A 12,563-nucleotide genomic window follows, 5' to 3' on the forward strand; every position below is an offset into this window, starting at 1 on the left:
CATCCAGCCTGTAATTAACCCTCACTACAGTAACAGCCTTCTCCTATCCTCCCAAAGTCCCCAATTTGTTTGCCCCAATCATTGCGATCAAGCAATTATAGGTTTGAAGGCCCCAGGTAAATTTAAAAAAAAAAAAAAAAAAAAAAAAAAGTATTGATACCTGGGTGCCTGTGCAAAAGGTAAGTATACAGGCTGGAGTGACGGCACACACAGGATCAAAAAAAACTTTCGGTCGGGGTGTCTGGAATGGGTAGGTACTACCTTGGGGGGTCCGTGCATACATGTGCCCAGTTATACGGATATCATTTTACTTGTATACTATACACAGGTTGCCACAAGCACGCTATAGGTATTTTATAGCCTTGATTTAAAGTTTATTGTTCACTTTGGTCACTTTGTTTTTGTGTATGGGTTACCTAGCAACATTTGGCGCCCTTTTTGGGGCTATAATTGCTTGTTCCTCACATGGTGTTGTATCCCTGACGAAAGCTCCTGGGTGGAGCTGAAACGTTGGTCACAATAAACCTCTGATTTGTTCCATTTTTTTGATCCTGTGACTCCTTTGTGAAAATCCTGTGTGTCGTCTCTCCAGCATTAATATAATATTATATATTATATTGGCCTGCTGCTGTCCAATCAAGCACCATTACCCTTCTCTAGCTAGTTAGCCATATACAAGGAAATGACAGTACCTAGACATCATGCCTCCACTGCGCCCATCAGACATTCGCCTTGCATTGTATCCGCTGCCCTGTGAGCTTGGTGCGTGCCAATCTTTTCTGGGACCACCTGTGTCTCTGCCTTGACGCTCTACAACTTGTCTTCCTTCACTAAAATGCTAAAAACGATATTAAGACATTAAATGTTTAATGTTTACAAAAAATTAAATAGCTCCACAACATATCTGATGCCTATGGTAGGACACCCAACACTGATAAACAGTAAATGCTGTTAAACTTCTATGCAGTGAAATAATTGTGCATGCATTTAAAAAAATATCTATGACACCCTAACAGACAGTGGGCTATGAAAAAAAAAAAACCCTTGGAATGCTGTTGTGATGTAACCCCAATGACCAGTACTATTCATAAGGACACGTGAACTGATAAAAGCATCAAGTTTTGTTTTCACTTTATTTGAAAATTCGTAATATACTGGTACACCTTAAACCCATTTACTTCATTTCCTTTTTATTTCTCTTTCCTTATTCTACTATTTCTTAAGCACACTCATGTGATTCAACATTGGTCGTGACCAACTCAAATAGGTTTAAAAAAAAAAAAAAAAAAAAAAAAAGCTGTAACTTACTTGCCCACTGCTTCCTCTGTCACCCACAATGATTGACCGATCACTATCTCTGCCTGTGTAGCCCGGTTTTCCTCCTCGGCTGGCATGACCACCACGTGATGGCTGCCCAGTGCTCTCTCTTCCTGGTCGGTCTGTCCTGTCGCCCCTAAGTAGAGACATAACATCATTTAACCATATGACCAATGGACTGCTAAATTCTGAAAAGTAAACATGTAAAAAATAAAAAAAAACTGTTCATATCCCAGAGCTGAAGGACAGACTTCCTTCCTACCAAAGGGGTACTTTAACGTTCAGGTATGTTTGAGACACTTGACAGTCTGGAGATTGCAATTTAATGTCAAACTAACTTAAACCAGTCTCCCGGAAGGGAAGCACATGTATCCCATCACAGGAAATCTAAGCCTTGGGCTGCACTGGCAGTAATGAGAGGGGATGCTGGCAGCAGCAGCTATGCCCAAGTTCATACAATAAAGACTGCCTATCCCTACACTAAACTATGATGAACACAAATCTTCTCTCATATCCTGTAACTTGTGGTATGTACATCACAATAGAGGCAAACACAAATATCAGCTTTAATAACATTTACTACTAGCAGATATTGTGTCTGCTGGGCAATGGTGTAGATGACAGCAGCAGCTTCTGCTTCCCTCAGCGCATGGGTTATATGGGTGTTTTGACATGTGTGCTGCTATTTAGTGCATTCATAAGCTTGTTCTGGTGCAGACAAAGATCATAAAACCAAACACAAGTTTTATGTTTCTGTGCAGTGTGACCAAAGTAGCAATACGTATACATTGACCAAAATGACCCTTACACCTAAATATGCAATGTCATCTCACCAATAACATCCATATTGTAAACTCATACTTTGCTCCGCATGTAACAGACCAAGTGGCACTGCATGCAGCTACTGAAACATTCCGATCATTGTGCCCAGTTTGCCCTCAGTGATTCGACCTGAACGCACATCTCCCCAAGCTCCCTTCCTCACTAAATTGTGCATGTGTATCACTATGGCACCTCACATTTGTATGAATGGAAAATGCTCAGATATTCTGGTGCACACAATTTATCAAGATTCCAATCAGCTCCATATACCTCTACTGCTGAGCATGAGAACCCTGAATATATAGTGAATAAAGTAACCCCTATTGTAAAATATAAGGAGTTCTGTGACCACATAACACAAGGCTGAAGGCCGAGTGCTTTTATACAAGTCATAGAACTCGGTGGTGACTTATAATAGTCTCACACATTTTACATCTGGGCATACAGAATTAGAACACACAAGTCATGTGACCAACATATTGATACATGCGGTGCAAAAGTACTCCTGAAGGACTATATAACATGAAATTGTTATTTTGTACAATTAGAGACAGAACAAAATGTTTGTACTAGCTTTAAGTGTGCACATCACAGCTTTTGTTGTTTAGCTAGGGCTGGGAAAAGTTAAAGAAAGCTGAGCACTCCTGTCCTGCTAACCTTGTGTCTTAGATTTATTGCTGTAAGAAGCCATAAGAGCATGAACCGTTAACATGTCAGTCATTTCATCATTAATTGTGCCATTGCAATGAACATGAAAAAAACTTTAGCCGTAATTCTCCCCCCTACTTTACAGGTGCAAAGTTATTTTAAGCTCAGTATAGAACAAAATACCTTGCTTCCCGCTTGTCTGCGGATATTCCTCCATCTCCCTTCCAAGTGCCTGACCGCCCTTGGTTGTTTCCGGAATCCCTTTGGCGACCATGCTGTATTTCTGGATTGCCAAGTCTTCCTCGGTCATGACTCTGTCCATCATTTCTATTACCACCCGTTCTTTCAATCCCCACTGGTCTTCTGTCATCTTGGTCCCTAACTTCTCTCCTATCAGTGTCTCGAATATCATTTCTTGGTTGTGCCTGCTCATTTCTTCTAGAATCTGTGAAATTCTTGTTAAAGTTTTCCATTGTTGCACGCCCTTTTTTGCCTTCTCCTGGGCTCACAAATCGATCACGCCTGTAAAATTTAGAAATGTGTGCAGAGAGGCCATTGTTATACAGAACATTTAAAGACTATAAATATAAAAAAACATTTAAACGCTTAAAGGGGGACCCGTCATCCTCAGAAACAAAATATGGAAAATATTTCTATTTTGATTGTAAAGCAAAATAAACTTTACTTACACTATATAAATTTAAATCTTGTTTCCTCCAGTCTTGGAATTCACAATCCCAGCAAGCAGACAGGCGCCATTTTGTGGGCACTGTTATTAATGCAAGTTTTGTATTACCCCAAAATTTTGTGTATGTGCCAGAATGGGGGACCTGATGGCAATGCCCATGGCACTGGCTACACAATATGATGGTGAAGAGGAGGGGGGAAAGTGAGGAGTGCAGTGACATCTAGGGAGTGCTGAATGGAAATGCCTCTATGCCCAGGGCCGAATTTCAAACCAGGGCGTCCCGATCAGTATCCCTTCAATATGGCCAGCAGTTATTAGAAGTTATTCCTTATATTAATTTTCATTAAATGCCCAGTATACCACCTTTTCAACATGAATTGTACAAACAGGACATATACTAAACAGTTTTGGTATTTAAACTGGCACAAGCTAAGGCTATGGTCCCCACGCAGGGATTAGTCATCTGCAATAAATCTGCTACTACGGGTGACTAATCTCGGCATCAATTTAAATCCAGAAATGGAGCAGGTTTGCACTACAAAAGGCAAAGCTTGCTATGTACAGTTAGCCTTCTTCGCAAGTGCAGAAAAATGTGTTAAGTCTGCTTCAGAATAGACCAACCTAAACAATCTCAACAGTACAATTTAACTATGAGCAGCAGAGTTGGTGTTACTACAGTTATCTATGCAGGGTTAAGGTAGGAAATATAGTAAATGGAATATTTGTAACAAATAGTACATTTCTTTGCCACCATGTATTAAGTGTCTCTCGTACTTAAAGTAAGTGATCTTAAACAGCAGGCATAGAAAATGTAATATTTACTACCCATGCTGTTGGGGATTTTCAGTGAACAGTGATGCAGTTCTGAGAAATTCTTAAAAAAAAAAAAACAAACAAGGCCCGGGTCTAAAGTGTAATTACCTTTCAAATGAAGATACATTTGATCCCTCAGAATACCGATTTCTGTCTCTGTGATCAAAGTCATTAAATCTGTTTTGCTGGCGATTAAAATCAGACCCATGGCTGAAACGGGAATCTGTATCAATTGCCATCTTTTTGTTTTCATTCCAGAATGGCTCCTCTCGCCTGAGGATGTAGATTTATACAAGATTAGGTTATGTTCTTCAGCTTCAACCTTACAACCCCCCCACAACCAATTTTTAAAATGGCACCTACAACCCCAGCCATAACACAGCCAAGCATATCTGGTCACATCACATCTGATGCCTGGGCTTTCTGGAAGTGACTGTTGTGAAGCAGCGTGCACATTGGAAGACAAATAGCACCCGACTTACAGTGTGCATGCTCCTGCTTTGTGAATGCAGACAAAGACGGCAGCCAATTCTATTGTGCTGCTCTGCACTTTTAAACTTGGTACACGGTATAGGAGGCATATGCTGCAGGAGCAGGAAGTTTAAATTCTTTGCCCATTTACTGCAATTAAAATAGTCTTAAATGGCTTACAAAATAAAAAAGGAAAGTTTCAAGAGCACCACTACTGCTGTTTCCCGCCTTAAACCTTTCTGCCTTGCTGCCCCTTACATTTGGAATGCCCTCCCCGATTTCCTCCGGAGAGAATCCTCCCCCAGTCTTTTTAAAACCAAACTAAAAGACTACCTTTTGGAGCACTCACCCAGCACCTGATCTGGGAAATAGCACTTATAATGTAGTGTCACTCACTGTGACCTACAGCACTTATATTTGCCTATTTGTATCTGTAAGTTACCCTCCCGTATAGATTGTAAGCTCTACGGGGCAGGGACCTCCATCCTCTTGTGTCTTTGACTCTTAACTTATTGCAACTGTATCTTGTATTTATTTGTATTTATTGTTATACTTTGTATTTATTTTATCTTAATCACCCCGTTTGTATTAATGTATTCTACTGTACAGCGCTGCGTACATAATTAGCACTTTATAAATAAAAATATACATACATACTAGAATCAGCCAGTCATTCCAGTTTATATGGCTGCTGATCGAGAGCTGGCGGCACTCAGCAACTGGCATAGTGGAATGCATGCCAATCCCCATATTGTGGGCAGGCAGCCAACAGCTTAGTGGACCTGACTAAAAAGTGCAGTATCTGTTAGGGCAAGCCGAAATGGCAACTTATATTATTCTAATCAGCAGTGAATATGCCCTATGGTGAGTGCAAATAAATTTTAGAATAAAATTTGGAAAGTTAACATTGTGCCATTGTAGTATACATACATAGTCTAGTTTAAACTAGCTTATTTTTTTCAAATGAGTAAGTAAATGGATGGTTAAAACAAGTCAGCACCTGTGATCAACATCTCTTGGGCGCTTCAGAGAATTCCTCTTTTCTTGTTCAAAACGAAGCTGTTCTTGTTGCCGACGCAATTCTTCTCTCTCACGAGCAATACGCTCTGCCTCTCTTCGACGCTCCTTTAAAAAAGCATAATCAATAGTTAGAGTCCATAATATAAAAGACTTAGGTTTTGTCCTTAGACTTGCCCTCCCCAAATGTAACCAAAGCGTAGAATACAACTAACACTGGGGCTATAAGAGAGAACTTGACTGCATAACAAAAGCTTTTCAGATGGCTGGTGAAGAGACACCTTTAGTAATACAACTAACTTGTCTGCTGTACCAAGAACAAGGTACAGGAGCAAACATCCAGAATTAGAAAGTATTTAGCAAGCTGCAGACCTTTATGCAGAAACATGTGAATTTTGAATACAACTAACCCAAAGTCTTGAAGGAACAGTAACACCAAAAAATGAAAGTTTTTTTTAGTTATTAAAATATGATGTACTGCTGTCCTGCACTGGTAGAATTATACTTACATTTTATAATTCTTTGGCATCACAGTATGGAAAAAAATCTCCATCTCCACACACCTTGCTCAAACTCCAAACAAAGTCCTAAACTCACCTGTTCAATGCGAATTCTCTCTCGCTCCAGTCTTTCACGTTCCATTCTTTCCCTTTCCAATTTTTGCCTTTCTATCTCAAGTCTCTCTCTTTCCCTCTGCAAACGGTCAAGTTCTTCTCGCTCGCGCATTATTCTAATGCGCTCCCTTTCCCGGCATTCTCTTTCAGCCATTTCTCTGCTTCTAAAAACAAAAGCATTTCATGAAAAAGCTGCAGGGTGACCCAAAATTAGCGTAAACTGCTGTTTTAAAAGGCTCATGTTAAATATAAGGAGGTCGTTTTCCCAAAGCTAAACATTTATTACATTATAAAAAGCCCTATTCATAGTGACTTATCTACTTATTACTTATTTTTGTTCAGGCCCTCTTCTATTTGTTAACCAGTTCATAATTCAAACCACCCTAGCAATCACATAATTGCTGAAATTATAAACTGGAGAGCTGAAACAGCTTAATCATTTAAAAACCACAAAAAGGAGCAATGTCAAACAGAAGTCTCAAAATATCACGGTCTACATCATACTAAAAAAAAGTTAAAGGTGAACTACCCTTTTAACCTCGTAAGTATTTTTCATACATAACTAGACAGTATATACCAAAAATGGTAAAGCTCAACTTTCTCCAGGATTGAAAACATAAAATCATAGCATTTTTTTAGAATTAAAAATTATCCCTACTAAAACTTGTCATTTTACCTTCGCAATTCAACTGCTCTGCGAAATCGCTGTATTCGCTCTAGTCGTTCCACTTTCTCTCTGATCCTTTGCTGTTTCATTTTTTCAAATGTCAAGATGTCTTTTCTGTCTCTGAACTCTCTGAACTTCATTTTGTTTTGAAAAAACTTCCCTTCCCTGTTTCTCATCTAGAAACAAACAGAGAAATTCAATTATAAATGTGTAAAAAGGTCAAAAGGCTTATTTGCTGTTAGAGAAGGAAAGCATTTTACTGCCAATAGATTTGCCACATTAGTGCCACCTAGAACACTATTTATTCTGCAGAATGCATTGCCATACCTGAGTAAACAGCTCTAGAAGCTTTCTCTGTTTGCTTAAGACAGCAGCTACCATTTTATATAGCTTCCTGTTTGCAGTCTAGCCATTATAGCTCAGATCATACATTCCTAAAGGAGGTGGGAGGGAATTATTAGCATTCTTATGGGAAGGGGGAGCAGGAGAGGGGAGAGAGCAGTGCAGACTCTGGCCACGGGGATTAAGAATTTTTCTGAGAGAGCAAGTCAGACACCAGAACATGTTTACAAAAGAAAAAAAAAAAAAAAAAAAGACAGAAAGAAAGAAATTCTGGTTTCTCTTGATAGAGTACTCTATCAAGCAGTGCAGAGCAGTGTTTCTGTGAGTGCTTATCGCTGTGTTAACATAGACCTTTCTGATAAAGATTAGTTTTTACCTTCCCTAATTTACTTATTCCTCCATTCCTAGACATATCTATAAATACCCAGGGCTTTTCTGATACAGCTTTTAGAGGTAGTCAATGAATACATATCTTATTTCAATATTAACATGCGGGGCTGTTTACAAAGTTGGTAACTTACAGTGACTTAAGACAATAGTGCTAAAAAATACATTACAATATAAAAAAAAAAAAAAAAAAACTCGATCAAAAATGCTGGGGGCTAGAAAGCTTAAAAGAGAAATACTGGATAAATGGAATAAACCCCTAATTGTGTAGGCAATTATGAATAATATACGGTGCTGGTTTCACTTTCGGCTTAAAATTAGTCCTATCTGTAAAAATGGCCCCTTTATTGAAGCTCCCTATAGATCCTATCCGTTCTCAGTCCTTGTTTCAAATGAAGGGTGGGTGCGTCCTAATAGTCCCTGCCAGAAGCACAGCATAAGGGGGGGTAGCCAATTACAGCCCTGCAGTCACACAAGCAAAGACAGGCTTCAGTTTCCTATCAGGTCAGCCTAGCTGCCGGTTCCTATCCCACAGTGCAGTGTACCGAGAGCCGCCAGCTCCCCCCCACACCCAGAGAATTCAGCCAGCAGGAAGTGGAACAGATGGGCGGGACTAGTGGGGTTTTGGTGGAATTTCTCAATAAACCAGTCCAAAACACAACTTTAAGCACAATCCTTTATCTAATAGAATATAATTCACGGTTACATTCCCGATTTTTATATATGTCATGTCTCCTTTAATATAGGACTTTTCTCAAATATGCTTCCTTATCTGTAGAGCATACTATGTTAGTACACACATTCAAAAAAGGAAAAATAATTTTTAGATGATAGCCGCAGGCAGCCATGCATAGATGCAAGCCTAAATGAGGCTTTTTTTTTTTTTTTTTTTTAAGCTTCCTCGTGTTCAGTTTTTTTAGCTTCAGGTTCTCGCATGTGACAACACATGCATGCACATAAACAATCTGGAAGGCTCTTACATTAGGCGTGCATGTAATCAAACACGGCTTTCTGCACCAGAGTTCCCTTCCGGGGGGGTGGCTTATGGCTTGCTACCAGCATTTTTTGCAGAAAATAGTATTGTTTCCCGCTGATCGAAGTGTGGGCTTTATAAGTCTATTTTACTGTTAAAATAACATTATTTTGGTACAATATAAATAAGATGTATAGGATAAATGAAAAGAATTGTAGGCAATTATGAATAATATATGGTAATGATTTGTTATAAAAAGTACCTATCTGTAAAAAAAGGCCCCTTTATCGGAGTTCTCTATAGATAATTTCAGATCCCTGTTGGGTTTAGGTGAGGAGTGGTTGTGTCTTAAGGACCCCTGTTGAAGCACAGTAGATGGGGAGTTGCCAATTACAGCCCTGCAGTCACATAAGCAAGCACAGGCTTCAGTTCCCTATATATAGCTGCTGATTGGTTCTTACCCTACAGTGAAGTGTGCTGAGTGCCACTGCCCCCCTGCATAGTCTGGGAAAGGAGGCAGCAGAAAGTGGAACAAATGGGTAGGGATAGTAGGGTTTTTGCAGAAACTTTCATTAAATCAGCCTTAAGTACTACATTTTAAAGCACATTCCTTCTATATTTAGAGCAATACAATTCATTGGCACAATAGTGTTTTTCACACAATATGTCCCCTTTAAAGGCGCAAAGCCAACCATAGCACAATTACCTAATTAAAAGGTCTAAACATACAATATGAAAAAAGGTACAAGCAATGGAAACAGAAACAAAAGCAGTAGTCATTTCCTGTAACAAGATAATGACAATAGTAAACAAGTATTAGACTTACTTTATCAAAACGCCCTCTTCTTATTGGCGGCCTTGCATAAACTTGATCTCCTTTTGTTTGGTCTATAACCACCATCTGCCCAGGACTTTTGCCTCCTTCGTGAGCGAAAAAAATAAGGCAAAAATATTTTTATATTCTCACTTTTATCCTCATGTCTTTACTACAGTACTACACACAGAACCAAGACACCTGTAAGGCATGTATCAAAAAAGGACTGTTTTGGGGAAGGAGACCTTTGTGAGATTGCATGTTCACCTGAATTCCTCCCCATGTCACAGATTCTGCAATGCTTCAGGTTTTTGCACATTCCCAAAGTCTATCACTGCAACTGACCCTTATAACTTATTTTCTTTTAAAGTAAGGCAATTAAAGGATTTAATTCAGTGACAACTCAATACTTTTCCATTCCTTTAGATGATGTGTGTAAAGAAAATAAAGGTTTGCCACATTAGTGGGCATGGACATAGCAAAGCTGGTTTGTAGCCCTGCAATGCCTTTAGTGTCACTGGTTTTGGGCCCAAATGCAAAGGCTGATAGTATGAACCATGTTCTAAAAGCTAACTTTTGTCAAACCATAATGGTCAAATTATTTTAATGTTCTGATTTTTGCAAAATGTCTATGCTTAAAAACTAGGTGTGGTTTATTGACCCTTAGAGGCTCGGGCCATTTCAATAGCTCATGGCCTTAATCTATGATTAAACCTATTTACATAGTACCAGAAACAAAGATTTGCACAGCCAAAATAAAAACTTTTCATTTCACACACAAAAAAAAAAAAAACTACACTGTGAAGAGTTTTAAAACTTGTTAAAAACTGAACAGAAATAGGAATTATACTAGGTTTGCATCAATAAACATTAAACAGGGTTCTCCATAATTCAAGATCTCTCTATTTTGAGTGTTATTGTTCAAACTGTACAATATGTTATACAAATATAACTCCAACCCCCACCCTCTATAAATCTGATCTAGGCATATATATATACATAAGTAGCTAACCTACACAAGAATCAGCCTCTCTATAGCTATTTAATGGAAGGGGCAAATTAACTGGTCTAGTTGAGTACCCTGAAAAGGGTTAACTATGACAAGAAACTAGAAGATAGCAAATGCTGCTATAGAAAGGTCAACACAAGCCAGAGTAGGTGTTTTCTTAGCATGGAAATAAAATATAAATATAAATAAAATAAATGGTCCATACCAGCAGGAATATTACACCCCATTATATCTCAATTCTTAACCAATGAAGCATATAAGCTTTTCTTGTTTCCTAATTGGTTTTAAGGGGATTTTTATTTCCACGTGGCTTAAAAGGAATGTTGGAAAGGTGCCACACTCTCCCTACATAGTTAAACAGACAGTAACATCAAAAAATGAAAAATGTTTCAAACTAAATTGAATAATGTACCGTTGCCCTGTGCTGGTAACACTAGTATGTTTGCTTCAGAAACTACTATAGTTAATATAAATACCCTGCTGGGTGGCCACTTGGGCAGCCATTCAAGCTGGAATATAGGTTTAAAAGGCACTAGTTACATAACAAATAAGCTCAGTAGACTACAATGGTATTTAATCTATCTGCTATGTAACCTATGCCTTCTCTTTCCAGATTGAATCGCTGCACCCGTGGCTACACAGCAGGGTATTTTATTAAACTATAGTAGAGTTTTTAAAGCAAACCTGCAACTTTTACCAGTTCAGGGCAGCAGTACATTGTACTTTAATTACTTTGATACATTCATTTTTTTTTTTTTGTGTTACTGTTCCTTTAAGACACCAACAATTAACTATGACAAGAAACTAGAAGATAGCAAATGCTGCTATAGAAAGGTCAACACAAGCCAGAGTAGGTGTTTTCTTAGCATGGAGGCACACAAATCCTCATCTTAAGAAGCTTATTTACTAAAGGTTGATATGAAATAATGCATACATTATTACCAACCATGGGAAAATAATGATCATTGCTTTGTCATTACTTACCTGGCTTTTTCCTTTCTTCATTCTTCTTTGAAGATTCAGGAGAAGCCACAGTGGTACCACTTTCACTCTTCTCCTTGCTGTCTTTTTTTAGTTCTTTGCCATCCTTTTTCTCTTGCTTGTCAGATGATCTCCTATCATCTTTTTTCACTGAACTCTGTGTTCTGTAAAAAAAAAAAAAAAAAAATATTTACAAAGGCAAATACAAAAGTATAGAAAAGCACGTAATTGCTCCTAAAACATGGGAATAGATACACTGCAAAAGATTTAGGGCATCTATGCACAGGCAAAGAAAAAAGTAGTTGACCCTGCTAGAGTGGCAGGTACAGCCTTATTTATGCCCCAGTGACTTTTCTATGCAAACACTTCACATTGCTATGACTATTGCATAATAGTAACTACTGCTTAGTTAGTTTACCAGGTATTAAAGGCAATTGAGACCTAAAGTAGAAATGCAGATTACCTGCCATGTACAGGCAATGTGTATGAATGATATACAGGAGATTGCAGGTAAATCACTGGAATAATTAGCTATGTATATATATGAAAATGTTATACCACATCAAAAAAGGTTTATGAGCCTATATTTGGGGATAGGCCTCAGGGGGCAGTATCCACTAATCAATTGGAGGAGACATCTAAAGGAGAACTAAAGTATATAAAATAAGTCATCCAGCACTGCTGCACATTATGTTTTGGGGTTCCTAGCCCATGGCAATAATGTGTCTTTAGCAGAGAAGATCTGAGCCTCTGAAGAAGTCCAAGTCCCCCTTCTTTTCTACTGATTTACAGTACAATCTACGTAGAATCTATAAGTCATGATACAAGACTGAGTAAATAGTTTGGATTACTATTACATGTCAGCACAGAAACCAGTTCAAAATTGCATAGGAGTTTAATAATCAACCATGTAATATTAGCTTCTATAAAGACCTAATTTTCCACTGTCAATCGTAAAAAAAAAAAAAAAAAAAAAATTATTATTCCTGTATTAAGTACA

At 38.3% G+C, this 12,563-nt stretch overlaps 1 protein-coding gene across 4 annotated transcripts in view; it reads right to left on the reverse strand.

Moving 5' to 3' along the window:
- sltm (SAFB-like, transcription modulator) overlaps window positions 1-12,563 on the reverse strand; it is a 39,782-nt gene that overhangs the window by 929 nt on the left and 26,290 nt on the right. For all 4 annotated transcript variants that reach the window (XM_012969975.2, XM_012969974.2, XM_012969973.2 and 1 more), the window contains 9 exons: window positions 11,567-11,727; window positions 9,586-9,680; window positions 7,067-7,233; window positions 6,374-6,554; window positions 5,760-5,884; window positions 4,397-4,561; window positions 2,971-3,309; window positions 1,309-1,453; window positions 693-838 (listed from right to left, as the gene is read on the reverse strand). In XM_012969975.2, coding sequence (XP_012825429.1) covers window positions 693-838; window positions 1,309-1,453; window positions 2,971-3,309; window positions 4,397-4,561; window positions 5,760-5,884; window positions 6,374-6,554; window positions 7,067-7,233; window positions 9,586-9,680; window positions 11,567-11,727 — 1,524 coding nt within the window. The remainder of the gene's footprint in view (window positions 1-692; window positions 839-1,308; window positions 1,454-2,970; window positions 3,310-4,396; window positions 4,562-5,759; window positions 5,885-6,373; window positions 6,555-7,066; window positions 7,234-9,585; window positions 9,681-11,566; window positions 11,728-12,563) is intronic.

This window comes from Xenopus tropicalis, chromosome 3 (assembly GCF_000004195.4).
Source record: "Xenopus tropicalis strain Nigerian chromosome 3, UCB_Xtro_10.0, whole genome shotgun sequence".
Taxonomy (NCBI): domain Eukaryota; kingdom Metazoa; phylum Chordata; class Amphibia; order Anura; family Pipidae; genus Xenopus; species Xenopus tropicalis.